Genomic DNA, 17,331 nt, shown 5'->3' with positions numbered 1-17,331 from the left:
TTTTTTTCCTTCTTAAATATGTTACCCCAGAGCCCCTTCCACTGTCGCTGATTGGCTTGGCCTTGGCCAGCGGCGGACACTGGGATAACTTCCAGCAGCTTCTCACAGAAGCCACTCCTTTAGCCCCCCCACTACCAAGACCTTGCTACACAAACCCAATACAACTGGTCTGCAGATTTTCTCCCGTCTAACCCGATGAGTTTTAAATCTCCTTTTTTCAAGTCTCTTGTATGGAAATGCCAGGCAGTGGCGTCCTCTGGTCTTCAACCAGCCCCACCGCCTGCCCCACCGCCAGCTGCAGGCTGAAGCTCCAGATGTATTTGTATATTATTATAGCCCTGGAGCTGATGGCTAACACTTGCCCTCATACAATATTCCTATCGAAATTAATTTTTGGATCCTGCCCAGTGAGTAGATGAGCACAGGGCTTTTTCTTGGCTTTGACTGACCTGATGCTAAAAGGAGGGGTCTCCTCCGATATTTTATCTATTCAGTAGATCTCTGTAGTGGCATTATAATTAGCTGTTAAACTCTATCCTATGCTTCATAAAAAAGACATAGAGAGATCATTATTCAGTTGTGGGGGATTTTGCCACAAGGATAGGAATAAATATTTAAAAGGCTGCGCTCCTGGGTTTGGGTCATGACCTCAGCCTAATCCAGAGCTACAATCTGCCATTTTTCTTCTTTTTAAAAAATTTTTTCCTCTTTTTTTTTATTTTTTTCATATTTTTTTTTTTTGCTTGAGCCCAGCGAGTCTGAACTCTTCACGTTAAGCCCTTCCCGTTGATATTTTAGAGGAGATCTCACCTTTTCATCGCTGCTTCGTGATCGAGCACTTGAGGTTCCTAATACTTATTCCGCAGGCGTGGGAATCGCTCCGCGGTATTTTCAATCCCCACTGTGACTTGCACTCGCTCCTCTTTGCAAATCATACACACAGGCATATAAGTGATTTGACTTAGTCCCCCTTCAGGTTAAATAGAAAATGTCTGATGGAGTGTTGAGCTTATTGCATTATAGATCTGACATAAATTGCACAAATGGACAGGAAAGATTTTTTTTTTTTTTTTTTTTTTTTCTCCCCTCGCAAATGAAAATTCCTTTTAGGTCTTGATGATCAGCTGCACTTTAAATGAACCTGAATTAGGAGGTCATTTTTCTTCTGCAGAAGCAATAGAAAACGCTGCCTGCCAAGTGGTTTTATATTGGGTCGCAGTTCTAAAACTTCAGCCTTTTCAGGCTCCCCTATCTTTTGTGAGACGGTAAAAATGCCCCGTTTTTTTCTATGGGTGCTCCGCCAGAAAAGTGTAGGTGGAAATCCAAATTGTCATCTTCTCAAGCTTCCTGGGATCAGTGATACCCCAGAGCTAAACCCCACTTTATTATACAGCAAAAGCACAAGTCTTAAGAGGAGCGGCTGGGGGGGTTCAGCCTGGAGCAGAGGAGGCTGAGGGGAGCCCTCATCGCTCCCGCTGTCTGGAATTTTTTAGGAAAAATTTCTTCCCTGAAACGGTTGTCAAGCACTGGAAGGGGCTGCCCAGGGAAGGGGTGGAGTCCCCATCCCTGGAGGGATTTAACAGCCGGGCAGAGGAGGCGCTTAGGGCCAGGGTTTAATGGTGGGATGGCAGGGGTAGGGGAACGGTTGGGCTTGGTCATCTGGAAGGGCTTTGCCAACCCAAACGATTCTATGATTCTATGAAAATGGAGCTTGGTATGCCCCAAACTGGCTATGGGCTGGGAGTGCCCATCTTGACCGGCTCAAGATTTATTTCTTCTTTGGGGAGAAGGAAAAAAAAAAAGCCTGTTTTTGCAATGTCGGACGGCTGGGGGAGTAAAGGTGAAAGAGTGAGGTGAAGAAATCCGGCAGCAAAGATCCTGGCGTAAAAAGCAGCAGCTGGATATTGCCTGGACATCAGTACAAATCCTTCCCCTATCCAGGCTGACCCGCTCGCTGTTTTCATTACCGAATGGGATAAGAAAGCCAGACAAGAAAATGAGGTCCATGAGGTGGGTTTTTGTCCTGGTTTTTTTTTGGTTTTTTTTTCCCTATAGCTATTGTAAGAAAAAGAATCAGAAAAACAAGATAAGAGTGAAGGTTTGCAAAGCCACTGCTAAACCCGTGAGCTAACGGCCAAATAAATAAGGGATGAAATCAAGAGGAAAAAGAGATATATTGGTATTAAGCGGTGAATCCTGGGCCATAATAATCTCAAATAGCAAGGGTTCGGGGCCTCGGTAGATGCGGAAATTACAGTGATGCTTAGAAGAGTGAATATAGAAAGAATATAGAAAGAATTTTCAGTCGTGCTGAAAATAGAGTGCTCCTCGCAGGGCAATTGGTGAAACCGCTGCGACACGAGCGCCTTGACTCCCAGTTCTCAGGTGGAGTGGGTAGAGATGGAAATTCCAGGAATATAACTTTTGGCTGCAAATTCGGCAAATTTTGGAGACGTGAACGTAGAACCCTCTGGTGCTAGATTGATGCATTTTTAAATTTTTGCATTTTTAAATTTTTGCGTTTTTAAATTTTTGCATTTATAAACTTTTGCGTTTATAATATTTTATCCATTTTTTAGAGCGTTTAATCCCCTCTCATGCAAAGTGGGGAGTTAATTTGTGAGTGCATTTATTCTGTACGATGAATTAGCTCTAATTAATTAGCTGTACAACCAAATTGGGGGTCCTTTTGGTTGGTTGGTTTTTGGTTTTTTAAGTTTACCATTCACAATAAAAAAATCCCAGTGCCAATATAAAACACAAATGAAACCCTCTTGCTTCTAATTTGAATTCAGACATGGAATTTAAAGGCAGCCAAGAACCCTTTTGTTAATAGGGTATAAAAATCTTTCTGTCGTAAGGGTTTGGTTTTTTTCTGCTTTTAATGATGAGTGTAAATGATATTATGGACTTCTCTTCATCATAGTCTACAGCAAGCAAGGTCTATAAATTCACTGAAAATATGGAAATGAGACATTCTTGGACCTTTTATTCTGAAATCCTAGCTTTTTGCACTAGTAACTCGCAGATTCAAAGGAAAATTATTCCTTTATTTCATAAGCCTTTACCTGCCCCCCCCTTCAATTTTGAAATGTTTTTTTTTCCTCCACGTTTCTTCTTATGAAAACAAGCTTTCTCCATTCTTCTGGGAGATAATATTGACACAGAAGTGGCATGAAAGGGTCGGTTCTGTCTATTAGAGAAATCTGGCCTCAGTCCAGTAAAATTTAATTAGCATGGAGATAACTTGAGACACCTCGTCGTCTCATTAAAATCCACGGGACCGCTGGAAGGTGTAAAGTGAAGCGTGGATTTAGGTGCTTGTCTGGCCACCTGAACCGATTCCCCTTTGATAGAAATGATCTATTCCAATACAAGGCAGCAGTCGAATCATTAAAAAAAAAAAATAAAAATGTTTATCCGGATAATTGTACTGTAAATCCGCGGAAGGATTTGCTGCTGATGGGCCATTCTACCTTCCTGAATCAGTGTCTGCCCCGTGCCAGTCACATAACTCCCTGTGAGAGAGGGGATCTTCTGAAAGACAATTTGCCCCACCTCTCCGCAGCCTTTGGAAGGCGCTTCTTTCCATGGATTACCGAGGGAGATGGAAGAAGCAGCAGCGCCTCATCCCTCACGTTTGTACGGCTGAAGCCATGTGGAGTTCAGCTGACGGGGTGTGAGACACGGTCCAGCCTCCTTGCTGCGAGAGCCCAAATGTTTGGCTGAGCAGAAAGGTCCATGCAGTTCTCTTCGGGTTACTCCAGCTGTACTTCCAAGCTTTTGCTAGTAATAGATTTCATCAAAATAGTAAGAATTGATCCTAGATCTGGATCTTGAGGAACTCCACTGGTAGCCCCCTTCTACTCCGATATTCTCCGTTGAGCAGGATTTCTTGTTGTCTCTCCATGAACATGCTCCTTTCTATTTTTGCATTCGTCTCCATTTTCTCCGCTTTAACTCTTTTTTTTTTTTTCATGTCACTGTTTTGCATCATCATCCAGAATGCCCGTAACATGTGAACCACACAAGAATTTTTGGTCTTCAAGTTCAACAGGGACCCTCAATCCGTTGAGTGCTAACATAGCATTTTTTTATACTTTCTGAGTTTCCAGCTCACTGTGCTGCTTGCTACCAGGGTCTGGCCTTTGGAAACCCTGCAACCCTGAACTGGAGAAACCCCAAGACCTCTCCCTGAGATGTTATTCTCACATCATCTCATGTCCCCTTTGACATATCTCAAAACAAAATAACGCCAAGTAGCTCTCCCAAAGTATTGCTATCAAGAGGATGGATGCCATGTTGGTTTCGCTTGGTGGCCACCACGATAACATACGGCCCGATACACACAAGTGCGTATAGATTTAGAAAACTGCTTCTTTTTGACCTGACGCAGGGTGGCACCGATGTGCAGCACTCCTGAAATGCCGAGGATGATCCTGCAGGGAGTTCAGGATGGGCCTCGGAGGGGCGGCGGTGGCTGGGATTGGCACCTGGTAGCCGTGTATCATCTAACTCATGAGCCAGTGACGTGTCTAATAACCCTATTGAGAAAAAGAAGCTTTTAAACAGTAAATGTGGAGCTGCTCAGAGTTACACCTCATCGATATTGGCATCTTCAGCCTCTTGCAGCCCCAGTTCCAAGGTTCCCTCTTTTTAACTTATGAGGCTCCTGCTGAGTTGGAGAACGTTAGAAACCAAAGCGATTTTAATTTAATTAGCTACTCGTTTGCAGAAATTCCTTTACTTCGCATGTCAACCTTCTGCATCCAGAACTCTCTTCAAGAAGCCTGTTAGGTCTTTTTAACGTCCTTTGGGGGAAGAGGGCTCAACTGTTGTCTCTGTTACCTTGGAAGACAGTCACTGCTGCAGAAGATTTGCTGAAGAACCTGAAATACGCAGCGATACATAAGGAGCATTTTCTCAGCTTCATTTTTAGTTAGAAGCATTAGGATTTGCCTGTTGCTTTTGTGAGCTAAATGGCAAAATGATGCACAAACTGAACTTACCGATCATCATTATGGCTTCTCATTAACAATATCCAGGAGGGAACATCTGCCTTTGTGTGGAAAAGTAGGTCTTTAAGTCCAATTACTACAATTAATGAGTTACATATGAGAAACATGATTTTTTACCACGGGATTTAGAGGATTACAATAGCAAAATACTCTGCATTTCACATGAGCTTCTCACCACCACATCAAATATTTACACAGAATTGCAGAATGGCAAGGGTTGGCAGGGCCCTCGGGAGCTCCCCCAGTGCCACCCCCCTGCCCAAGCAGGCTCACCCAGAGCAGGGGGCACAGGACAGCGTCCAGGCGGGGGTTGAAGATCTCCAGAGAAGGAGACTCCACAGCCCCCCTGGGCAGCCTGGGCCAGGGCTCGGGCACCCTCCAAGTCAACAAGTTCTTCCTCCTGTCCAACTGGAAGCTCTTGTGCTTCAGTTTGTGCCCATGGCCCCTTGTCCTGGCGCTGGGCACCACGGAGAAGAGTCTGGCCCTTCTCCACCAGCCCATGAAAATCAACCAAGTCGCGATGCAAAGTCACATGCATAAAGAAAAGCCAATTTGGGTCCATTGCCCAACCAACAAACAGCATGGAGGCAATTTTTCTGCAGTGGCTGTATCTCATTATTTATTCTCCACATCACGGTGCTCATCCCAGGACGCAATCCAGCTTCCCTGTGCCAGGAATCGGATTAAATCTCTCTTTAGCAGGGGACGCGAGTGCTGGTGGACCAGAAATGCCAGCACGGCTGCCAGCCGCGGGGGACCCAGCTGCAGTTCACTGCTTTGCCGAGCCCTGCAGGTGTTTTTAAAGCACTGGGGGGGGGGGGGGGGGGGGGAAATGTTGAGAAGCTACAATCTGTTCGTCAGGCAGCTTAGAGTTAATTCTCCTGTGCTGGTAGCTTCATCAATTTGGTTGTTAAAATCAGGCTCTTGGGTTTCTCGGTGTGTAATGGCTGGGTGCACATTTTGAGTGCCAGGGTGTGCTTATTCCCCACCACCACCACCACCAATTCTTTGAAAATAAGCTTTTCTTGTTAAGAAATGGAAGCGCAAAAGATTGCCTTTAAAAAAAAAACCTCCTTTGAATGTGCCGCGCTCAGAAGATGGCATCTTTGGGGGTCGCTGTATCGTCTACTCTTACTCTGAGATGCAGGGAAGTTTGAAGGCCCGGTTATTAAAGAAGTCTTTCCACTATTAAACCGGAGCCAGGCGAGCAAGTGTATAGAATCATAGAATTGTTGAGGTTGGAAAAGCCCTTTCAGATCACCAAGCCCAACCGTTCCCCTAACCCTGCCATCCCACCACTAAACCCTGGCCCTAAGCACCTCATCTACCCTTCTTTTAAATCCCCCCAGAGATGAGGACTCCATCCCTCCCCCGGGCAGCCCCTTCCAGTGCCTGACAGCCCTTGCGGGGAAGGAATTTTTCCTAATGTCTAACCTAAACCATATCTTCGCAACAATCTCTTTTAGCTTCTATTGAGTTTTCACCCTTCCATAGCTTCAGCTAAACGGGAGGTATCTGCCATTCCCAGCCTTACGAGAGGGTGTTTGTGAGTCTCTCCCTCTCTGCCCCCATCTCGTGGCTCTTTACTGGGACTCACTTCCAACGAACACGTTGCTGGCAACGCGATGGCGGGCGGGATTTGCTTCTCTCTTCTGCTCCACTGTGTTTTCTCTGCCTTCGACTAATTAAAAATGTAAACGCAATTCTTTGAAATACAGGAAAATTAATCTGCAGGTCTTGTCTCCTGGCTACTGGCTGGAGCCGTACGGATACCGGGAGCTGTCATGACGGCGATGATTTGGTGGGATTTGGGGAGCAAGGGCCGTGGCAGCTCCAGCTGCAGCAGCCTTCCCGCAATGGCGTTCTTCTCCAGGCAGTGCCGCCCCAGGCTCAGGAGCTTTGCTTTCATGATAGATGAATGATTTATAAGAAAAGAGAGGGAATCAGGTGGGAGTCTAGTGCTGAAGAAAACAAATAGGTGTTTAAACTCAAGATTCGTACAAAGACAGTTTGGTGTTGTATGGAAACTGGGTGGGGTTTTGGTGGGAGACGTGGGTTTTGGAGGGAGCCTGTGTGTGTCCCCTGTGGATGGAAACATAGAATCACAGAATGTTTTGGGTGGGAAGGGACCCCCAGAGGTCACCCAGCCCAACCCCCCTGCAGGGAGCAGGGACACCTTGAACCACATTCTAAACCTACCCTGGTTTAGTTTAAAACCATCCCCCCTTGTCCTGTCCCAGCTGGCCCTACTAAAAAAGATTGTCCCCACCTTTCCTATCGGCCCCCTTTAGGTACTGAAAGGCCGAATCGGGTCTCCCCGCAGCCTTCTCTTCTCCAGGCTGAACACCCCCAACTCTTTCAGCCTGTCCTCATAAAAGAGGTGCTCCAGCCCTCAGATCATTTTTGTAGCCCTCCTCTGGACCCACTCCCGTGCTCCTGCTTCTCAGCTCCAGAGCCACGGGCACCCTCGTACACACTTGTCCCGTGGGACAAGTCCTTGGGACACCCCTTCCTCTATGCACATTTTATGGCTGGAGCATCCTCAAGACCTGGGGTTCTCTTTCCGGATCCAATTCTGATGCAGTGGCCAGTATCTTACTTGACTTACCGAGGCCCTTGCCTTTTCTTACCTCTAATAAGCACAATCAGCTATTAAAGTGCTAGCTGCTGTTATTATTACAACTACCTGAAAGGAGGCTGTAGCGAGGTGGGGGTGCGGCCTCTTCTCCCAGGGAATGGGCAACAAGATGAGGGGAAATGGTCTGAAGTTGTGCCAAGGCAGGTTTAGGTTGGACATTGGGAAAAATTCACTCCCTGAAAGGGTTGTCATGCACTGGAAGGGGCTGCCCAGGGAAGGGGTCGAGTCCCCACCCCTGGAGGTATTTAAAAGAAGGGTAGATGAGGTGCTTAGGGCCAGGGTTTAGGGGTGGGATGGCAGTGCTAGGTTAACGGTTGGACTTGATGATCTTAAAGGTCTTTCCCAACCTAGACGATTCTATGATTCTATGATTATGGTACACATCTTCATAGAATAGATGGGGGTTGAACTAGATGACCTCTAGGGGTCCCTTCCAACCCAAACCATTCTATGATTCTAAGAAAGGCAGGGAACTTGCTGAAGGCCATAGCGGAGGAAAGATATAGAAAAAAAGCTATTTATATTTCTGATTCTTCATCTTGATTTCAATGGGAGCAGAATAAAAATTGTGCCTAAGTCCCATGGGAGACGCAACTCTGCCCTGTGAGACTCCCAAAGTCATCGCCTGTGCCAGGGGGGATCTGCTGTTACCCGGTGGGGAGGCTGGGGGGATTTGACAGTCCCTGGTATGTGATGCCCTCTGCCAAGCAAGTACCAGCCTGGAGGTTGCATATTTAAAGATATGAACATGAAACCTGCCTTAGGGCACAAGTAGGAATCAAAGTGGTTTCATGCCGATAGAGAGAAAGCGGGAAGAATAAATTTTGGGGACCTAGGTGGCCGAAAGAAGCGCCAAAGACACTCCCTGGAGTAAGTTTGGCCTCACGCAGGTCATGGGGATGTTTAAGCCGTGGCTTCAGGGGGGGCAGGATTACTCCGGCAGCAAGAAAGCTTGAAATTGCCGGCCCCGTTTTTGGCCTTAAATCCGTGATGCATGAGATACACGATCTGTATTTGGCTCTGTATGGCAATTTTAATTTTAAAACTATCCCAGTGTCCTTAAAATCCAGGTTTTGCATGCCTCGATTTCAGCTGACAGCCCGTGCATCCCAGCAGTGCCTTGCACAGAGCCAGGCACCTTGCACTGAGCAGGTTGTCCAGGTTTTGCTCTTTGCTGGTTTACATCGTTAAAAGAGATGAAGATTTTTTTTTTTAATTTCCCGTAGAAGAGAACTGAGACATCTCAGCTGATGCATCTCGAAAGGGCAGCGCTTCAAACGCCGCTGATCCCAACGCTGCTTCTGCCAAGCGGCAGTAGCGCGGCTCCGTGTGGTGGGCAGGAGTTTCAGCAGCGATGCTTAAGAAGGGAAGTCCCTTTCTGTCAAAAAAAAAAAATGGATTTTGATTTTTTTTTTCCTCCTTCCAAGCTGGGATAAAATGTCAGGAACAACTTTTTTTTTTTTTTTTTTTTTGGAGAAAGTTGAAATACGATTTTTATTTTAGCTTGTTCAGTAACCCACCTGGAGGGCTGCTGTCAGCTTCAGGGAGTTCAAAACAAAAATAGATGAGACCCGTGGAAATGCCTGCTGTTCCCCCAGCCTGGCCACTGCTCTCTGCCCTTCAGTCTCGCTTTCTTCCTCAAACACAACATCAGACTGATGGTTCCCTGCCAGGCAGGGGCCAGGGAGCCCAGGTTTTATCATAGAATCACAGAATTGTTTAGGTTGGAAAAGACCTTGAAGATCCCCCAGCCCAACCGTTCCCCTACCCCTGCCATCCCACCCCCAAACCCTGGCCCTCAGCACCACCTCTGCCCGGCTGTTAAATCCCCCCAGGGGTGGGGACTCGACCCCTTCCCTGGGCCGCCCCCCCCCTGTATTGGGAAACTTCATGTCTATGTAACACTTTCCTACATATAAACAGAGCAAGCACACGACTTTGGTGGGACTGCCCCCCGTGCTGCCCAGCACTGAATAAACATACTGACTGTACAACCTTAAAGATTGGGGAGTCTGTTTCCGCACGTCACAGGGCTGGGGACTCGACCCCTTCCCTGGGCAGCCCCTTCCAGCCCCTGACAGCCCCAAGGGGAAGGAATTGTTCCCCATGGCCAACCTCACCCTGCCCTGGCACAACTTGAGGCCGGTGCCCCTCGTCCCATCGCCCCTTCCCTGGGAGCAGAGCCCGACCCCCACCTCACTACAACCTCCTTTCATTATTTTCCAGGACTACCAGGTTTGTAGGTATTTTTCCCAGGAAAATTTAAGTTTCTGTGTGAAAACTTTGGGGTTTTACAAAAGAGCATTCGTCATCGCAAAGTAACGTCGACAGAAAATGGCAAACCTGCTGTGACCATGAGTCCTCTTCCGGGTGCGGAGCCCATGAAATATAATGGGGGAGTTTTTAGAAAGGGTTTATGTTGGCTCTGAGGCTCCACCAAGAAGCGGTGTCTGTCTAGGAAGGGGACAGTACACTCACAACCGAAACCCAGGCAGCAAGAGTCTGTGTTTTGCCTCTAATCCCCAAATTTCACTGCAATCCCCTTTTCCACACCTACAGGTTCTCAATGGTGACTTTTGTTTCTTCTTCCAGGGCCTAACCTCCCCAAGGCTCAGGTTAAAACAGCATCCCTTGGCTTGGCAGGAAAAGCCAGGTCGCCTCTGCTGCCCGTCTCGGTGCCCACGGCCCCGGAGGTGGCAGAAGAGGGCCACAAGCAGACGGAGGACTCCGCAAACGTAAGACCCATCTTTCAGAGCCAACCTCCTTGCACGCCTCATCACCGTTGAGTTATACTCTCTAATCCCCCAGCTGCATATTAATTTTTCGATAACGATCGGTCCCTCCTTACCTAAGGTATTACGCTGCAGCTGAGAGCTATTAGCAAGTTAGTAAAAAATTCTGGCAACCGGTAAAACTTTGCCGTTGACTTTAATGGGCTTTGGCATGCACGACACAGGGGAGAAGCGAGCGCTTCAATTCTGTGTTAATATTATCCACGGGACACCTCGCGAAGCCTCTCCTGAGCGCCCTGAGATATAGGGAGAAGAGAAAGAGGGGGGGGGAGAAGTGTGATAAGGGAAGAAAACAATTTTGGCAGGAAAAATGAGGGTGTAGTAATACCAGGTCATCGTGAGAAAAATAACATTGAAGAAGGAGGTGCCACTGAAAAGGTGGTGAAATTAGAATAATCTGTGCCCTCCTCTTAAGATTCCCTTAGAGAAAGGTCTCACAATGCAGAAGATGAAAAAATAAATCTATTAAATACATGTTCATGTAAATATACCTCTTTCCATCTTGCATGGGAGAGTTTTTTGCTAGGCACTAGGCCAGCGTCTTCTTCGCGAATCCTTTTTATGTTTTCAACCTGGCTAAAGGGAAAGAAAAAAGATTTGCTTTACACACCCGTATGGAGGGCTCGGGGCTGCTGCCTGGTGAACCCAGGACACCAGCGTTTGACTCCGCTTGTCATTTCTCAGCGGTGTTAAAAAAAAGGATTCCCAGGTTTTGCTGGGAAAAGAGGATGCGGGGTGATGTGAGAAGATGTGGAATCTCCTACTGGAACAGGAACGGGAAGGAAAATGCCCTCTGTGGTAAAATTGCTGGCATAAGGGGTGATTTAACACAGGACTTTTGATAACACCAAGAGCAATTTCAGCTCTCGGTGCCGTAATTTAGCATAGTGGCACCTTCCAGCTCTCAGGAGAGACGCTGCTCGAGCTCCACAAGTGGGGGGGCCCTTACAAGCAATACTGGTGCAGGGAACAACCTCATCGGGTGGGCAGAACTTGGGGACAAAAGCTAAAATTTGGGGAATTTTTTTTTTTTTTTTAAGCTTGACTCTGCAGGTGCTGCCTGCTCCATCCCACCTCGAGGCCTCCAGGGCTTATACAGCACTTTCAGATATTTTCCTTGGAGAAACGCACACAAATAACTAATGTTTGGGCTCCCTCTCGGTGTCTGAAAGCAGAGGATCGCTCCTCTTGCTCTTGCCTTGGTTATTTTTGAGGTCAGTGGTTCCCAAGAATAGGTGCTGGTAATTTCAGGTGTTGCTGCAGATTCTCACTTGACCATACCCCAAAGGCTTTCTTTCTTCCAGCCCAGTTAGGCACCTCTGGAAACTGTTCCCAGGCCTCTGCTCCCACGAAAAGCGATGGTGGCAATTCCCAACCACGAGCGAGGGCAGAGAAGTTCAGCTAATTGCAGAACGAACTGTTGCAGGGCATGTTTCAATGAGGATTTGATGTCTTTGTTGGGTGCTAAAAAATGTTGTCATGGTCCCCCCCCAAGCATGGACATATGTAACGTAAGGGAGGGAGTGGGGGAAATGGGGACTCGGGGAACGGTCATTAATATTTAATATTGCTCTAGCATGGTCACCCCTGGTTTTCAGCTCATGTGTTGAGCTCCGAGAGGCTTTGCTATCCAGCCTTAAGCATCAGCCCATCCTTGAACGCTCCAGGTCCTTGAGGACTGTGCAGGGAAGATGACCCAGTCGGGGGGCCCTGGGAGGTCCCTGCCACGGGCCACGTCCCGGGTTACATGAGAGGGGCTTCGGTACCCATCCTGCTGCCCACTTAGCTGTGTGTTTGTTCACTTGCAGGTTTATGAGCAGGATGATCTGAGCGAACAGATGGCCAGTTTGGAGGGGCTAATGAAGCAACTCAATGCTATCACGGGCTCAGCCTTCTAACAGCTCTTGAGGAAGCGATAATTATCCCGGAGCATTGCAGCATACCAGGATTTCACTCATACCACCCACCTACACCACCCCACAAAATCATCTCGTTCCTGGTACCGCTCCTTCGGTGCAAGGAAGATACCTGCAACGTCCTAATAGGAACGATAAAAAGAAACAAAAGGAAAGAATGATAATGGAAATGTTACTGAACTGTAGGTCTGGCATCCAAAGCGATGACAGCGTGGCAAGGCGAATGACGTCGCCAGCGCGGGAGTCGTAGCTGATGCCACCGGAGGGCTCATTTTGATCTCCTAGTCTTCGTAGAGCTCAAGTTGTCATGACTAACTCATGTTTTACTCCGTAGAGGTTTGTAGCTCTTTGTATAGATCTAGTCTTACCTCATGCAAGTATGTTTTGAAACATAGACCATGCCGTTAACGAGACAGTGTTGTAGGTCACTCGTTTGGGTTTTGTTTGGTTTTTTTGTTTTGGTTTTTCTTTTTTTTTAAATACGTAATTACTGACTACAAAAGCACTCATAGCAAATAATCACACCGCCACACCAAAAATCTGGAAGTTTTTCCCAACAGCACAAAGCGAAAAGACAAATTGCTAATTCCCGTCGGCGCCTCCGTCACTCGCCTCGCACGGGCGGTGGGGATTAGCGAGTTGCTGTCACGTTCAGCCACGTTGTTAGCAACCGTTTGTAAATCCTCCCGTAGTTGATGTTTTATGTACGGCAAACAGAGAACCAGGAATGTAGAGAGAAAAAAAAAAAAAAGAAGAAAAAAAAAAAAATCTGCATTGGTGGCCTGCTGCCAGCCAGCCAGTGTCCACCTGCAAGAAGAGGACACAATATGCAATCTTCTCCGGCACGTAGGCGTTACGTGCTTAAGCGTGTCATAAACTACGTCTGCGTACGGGTGGCTTTTGCGCCAGACCGCCCCGCGATGACATCGGGAAGCGCGGCTGGGGCCACCACAGAGAGAAAAACGAAGTTTCCCCGAGCCTTCCCCATCCACCCTGCGTCCCCCGGGATGGCTCCCATCCGAGGACCCCGCCACCCGGGATGGTGATGGGTGGAGGATGACGAGGGTGAAGGGGCAGCAAGCGCTTCCCGGGGGCAAGACGCAAGCCTGGGGGAAGAACCGGCCAGTAAACAACTGGTAAATTAATTAGGAGGGCTTTTCCACAAGCTTGATACCTTCCGGTTGCGATGGGCAGCGCTCCGTGAGACCAGCGAGCGAAGAGCGGGGAGCAGCAGGACACCGGGAAGCATCTTCAGGGATTCCCTCTCCCTCTTGTCCTCATGCTTCAGCTGCGCGTTACAGTGTTTATTGACAACGATAGCTGGTTGAATTGGCTAAATTTTGTGTGCATACTTTTTATTGCTAAATTTTCAGCTGCATTCAGCGTTAATCCCTGTTTATGCAGCTGAAGCACCAAAAGGGAGCTGATTTGCATATTTATCAGTTCGGAGGCTGCAAAACCCAATAAGAGAGTTTCAGATGAATTATTCCATTCAGCTCTGCCTTTGATTTCAAGCTTGAGTGGGTCATAATTTTAAAAGAGCATGGAAAGGATAGGATCTTTACAACCTAATAGCTCCTTTTATTAGGTGGGTAATTATATGTGAATCTCCGAATAAAATATTTTGAGTAAAATGGCACTGCAACAGAAGTAATAATTCAGATTATTTTCTATGGCCCTGTGCTAGAAAGGGGATCAGATGTTAAGGAGGAATTCAAATGCTTCATTAGGAACTCCAGCGTGTTTGTGAAAATGCTCCTTTAAAAAAAAATGCCTGGTTATTCAATTTACTAAGATTTTAATGAAATATTGAGAGAGAGAGAGAGAGGAAATCTTGTTTGCATGGGAGGCTGAGCTTCCCAGTTCTGAAAGGTTCGTAACCAAAAACCTCTGCTGAAAGCAAAACACACAGACCTTGCCCGATGAAAACCCAGCTCAGCTGTTAGAACCTAGAAAATCGCTACCTCCGTTTGAACTCGAAGAAAGAAGGCTTAAGGCAGCTTTCGAGTAGCTCCCCGTCCACGTTTGCGGAGATTGACGGTGTTGAAATAGGAACAGAAGGTCGCATCAGTCTCTCACTTACCAGTTACGAAATATCCCTTACCCTGGATTTGCAGCAGAAAGCTGGGAACAGAAACTGCCCCCAGCGCCTTTAAAGAGCAGCGCTGCACCTTTTTTTTAATGGTGGGATATTAATCCAGGACCAAGTGTAGGAAAAAAAAAAATCCCAAATTGCCTCAAATAAGACGAGCCACAGAGAGGTTTGCAAGTTGGATTTTTTTTGTTGGTTGGTTTGGACAAGAGCGTTGTAGCATCCAAGCGCTTCAGTATCCATCAGCCTCGTCGTTTTGCTCGGGCGCCTCTCTGCAACGGCAACGCTAAGCTGGGTCTGAAGGTTGATCTGGTGCTCCCATGCATGCCAGAGCCATTCTGTGCCGTCTGAAGCCTCTCTCGTTTAGGCTCAGCCCATTTAAACCAATAACCCTTGCAGACCAAGGCCAAGTCCTCGTGCACTCCATCCATAGGAAGGAACAACTCCATCAGCTCAGCCCAAGCAAGTCACAGCCGCTCCCCTACCCCCTTTTTTAATAAATTAGCAAGGAATTTCTGCTTCAATTTAAGTTCAGCATTGGTCAGCAGAACTAAGTTCCATATAAGCACGGAGGCTTTGGGTAGGTTTTAGGGGGTTTGGTTTGGGTTTTTTTCAATTTTCCTTGACTTGACTGCCAAAAAAGGGCCGTACCCTTCACCTCCCCTGCGGCACGTGACGCTCAGCTGGGGTGTCGTTGCCCTAAAAAGCCCTGGAGACATTTCCACCCTTCATTCGAGGATGATTTAGTCCTCACTAATTAGTAAGCAGACATTTCTTTTAAAATGTCACCTTATGTGTGAACTACATAACTTGCAAAACTCATCTGAGTGTTTTAGCCTAAATCTTCCACGTTGTGTTTTGCTGATGCTCTGTTTGCAGTGAGCTTGGCCGAGAATTTCGTTGGATTTGGACAAATGCCTCAAGTGTCAGAATATTTATAGCCTGTGACTATCGCAGCTATGGACACGCCCAGAAAAATGTAATGAGAAACCTGTCAATGCATAACGGGCTTGTGAGGCACGATGTCGCCGTGGAAGATGATCATGAGCTAATCGATACAACAGGGCTGCCATAAACAGGTGGGGGGAAAAAAAATCAGGTGCCAAAAAAAGATATATTTTTTATTTTCTTCCCCTCCCCCCCTTTTTCTTTATGTGCTCCAAGACCTAAAGATGGAGCAAAATCAAAGGTTGAAAAGGCTGAGCGCTCCCTAGCTCAGCATCCTTGTGGACTTCTTAGATGTTCACTTCTGGGGAAAAGGTTTGGGCCCGTTGAGAAGCTCTTCAATTTTTTGACAGGGGGAGGATAATCTGCTTGTCGTTCTTGCATATCACCTTGATTTGGGTCATGATTTGGGGCTGGACGTCGATGCTGCCAAAATTTTGCCGTACGGTTTGTGGTGTCACTTCTCAGGGAGTGAGGACCATCGTGTCCCCTATACTGGTGTTTGTGCACCTTCACGTTTGGGTTAACTGGTAATTCCCCATGGAAAGGCAGCCAGAAATTGGAGCAGCACAGCGATAGTCATGTAGCTCCCAGCAGGACTGCCAACTCCAGAGTTTCCCAATGCTTCCAAGGTTGATCCTTGCTCTCCCCACGGCGCCCAGCCCACAGCCAGTGGCAACGTCCCAGTGAGCTCTGGCAGATTTGCACTGGTAGTGATGGAATTGGCAGCCACCAGGCTCCCATACCCCTTGGGACCTTGTCTGCCTGATGGTTCTGCCGCGAAGGGGCTGTTCCTTGCATCGCCGCTCCTCGAACCTCTTCTTTTAGCAGCTTAGGTTGGTTTTTTTTTTACAGGAGCATCTTTTCACCAACCCATTCCCCAAGCCAGCTCCTTTGAAAACTGGCTTAGGTAGGGCTGCTACACGTCTGGCTCCCTTCCCTCCTTGACATGTTCAAAGCCTTGATGATGTTTTAAAACATTTCTCCAGAGCTTCTGGATGGGTTTGCAGTGCGTGCTCGCTTGCTCTTGACCTCTTCTGCCAAAACACACAGTGCAACCCAGAAAACCCCAGGCCAAACGATGGCAGCGCTCGGTCACACGTGGAAGGATGGGAGTGAGTTGAGGGTGAGGCCACCCCTACGTCCTTCCAACCCTTGGGAAGCCTCAGACATTTTCTCCTGCCCAGGCGGAGCTGATGGTGTCATTCCTGCCCTAGCTCAACCCAAGGTCCCTTCCCGGGGCACCCTCTGAACTGGCACCCAATGCTGAATCCTGCAAATCCACGCGCAGACGCTCGCCCATGCTGCCGTCAGCCGGTGGGAAGCAGAAGGCAGCGGAACCACGACCCCCTTGGCCTCATTTCCAAAATGGATTCCTAGAAGCTGGATGGAAGAAGGTGGTTTGTTTTGGGTTTTTTTTTAACAAAAAATGGCGGCTTCGTAGGTGGTCAGAGATTGTTTTTCCTGTCGGCTTTGTTTCCCCGTGTCCCCGTTACTGCTCGGTGTCCTGTCTGGTGTTGAACTGAGTTCTTGGAGGCTCCATGACGGATCGCTGCTCCACCAAAACTTCATCAACTCCTTCTGAAAAATTAATTTAAATATCTGATTAAAAGACAGGTAGATGGAGGGAGGATAAGGGAGGAGGTTGATTTGTTTTAAGGGGAGAACAGGTTTACGGATGCCTCTGGTTCTGCCGCCTGGTAGGTGTAGCCTGTCTCTACAGTGAAGATGGATCCAAATGGCTCCTCTACCCTACAGGAGGCCAGATTCGTGTCTGGATCTCGCTACTGTCCTTTGTTATCACAAGAGGTCAAAACTGCTCTTCCTGGCAGTCCATACTGGCCTCTGCTGCTCCAGATTTCGTTTAATATTTTATACTCCTTATTTTTAACACACTGTAGTGGTCAGTACCAGGGGAAATTAGGTTTCC

At 47.5% G+C, this 17,331-nt stretch overlaps 1 protein-coding gene across 1 annotated transcript in view; it reads left to right on the top strand.

The window, feature by feature from the left end:
• Positions 1 to 12,346, top strand: part of DCC (DCC netrin 1 receptor) — a 371,781-nt gene extending 359,435 nt beyond the window's left edge. Inside the window, exons 31-32 of the mRNA XM_009637419.1 lie at positions 10,249 to 10,391; positions 12,257 to 12,346. Coding sequence (XP_009635714.1) covers positions 10,249 to 10,391; positions 12,257 to 12,346 — 233 coding nt within the window. The remainder of the gene's footprint in view (positions 1 to 10,248; positions 10,392 to 12,256) is intronic.
• Positions 12,347 to 17,331: the final 4,985 nt, after the last annotated feature.

The sequence above is a fragment of the Egretta garzetta genome, unplaced genomic scaffold (genome assembly GCF_000687185.1).
Source record: "Egretta garzetta isolate BGI_Z169 unplaced genomic scaffold, ASM68718v1 scaffold384, whole genome shotgun sequence".
In the NCBI taxonomy this organism is placed as follows: domain Eukaryota; kingdom Metazoa; phylum Chordata; class Aves; order Pelecaniformes; family Ardeidae; genus Egretta; species Egretta garzetta.
The sequence above is the reverse complement of the archived record's forward strand: the minus strand, read 5'-3'. Positions and strand labels throughout refer to the sequence as shown.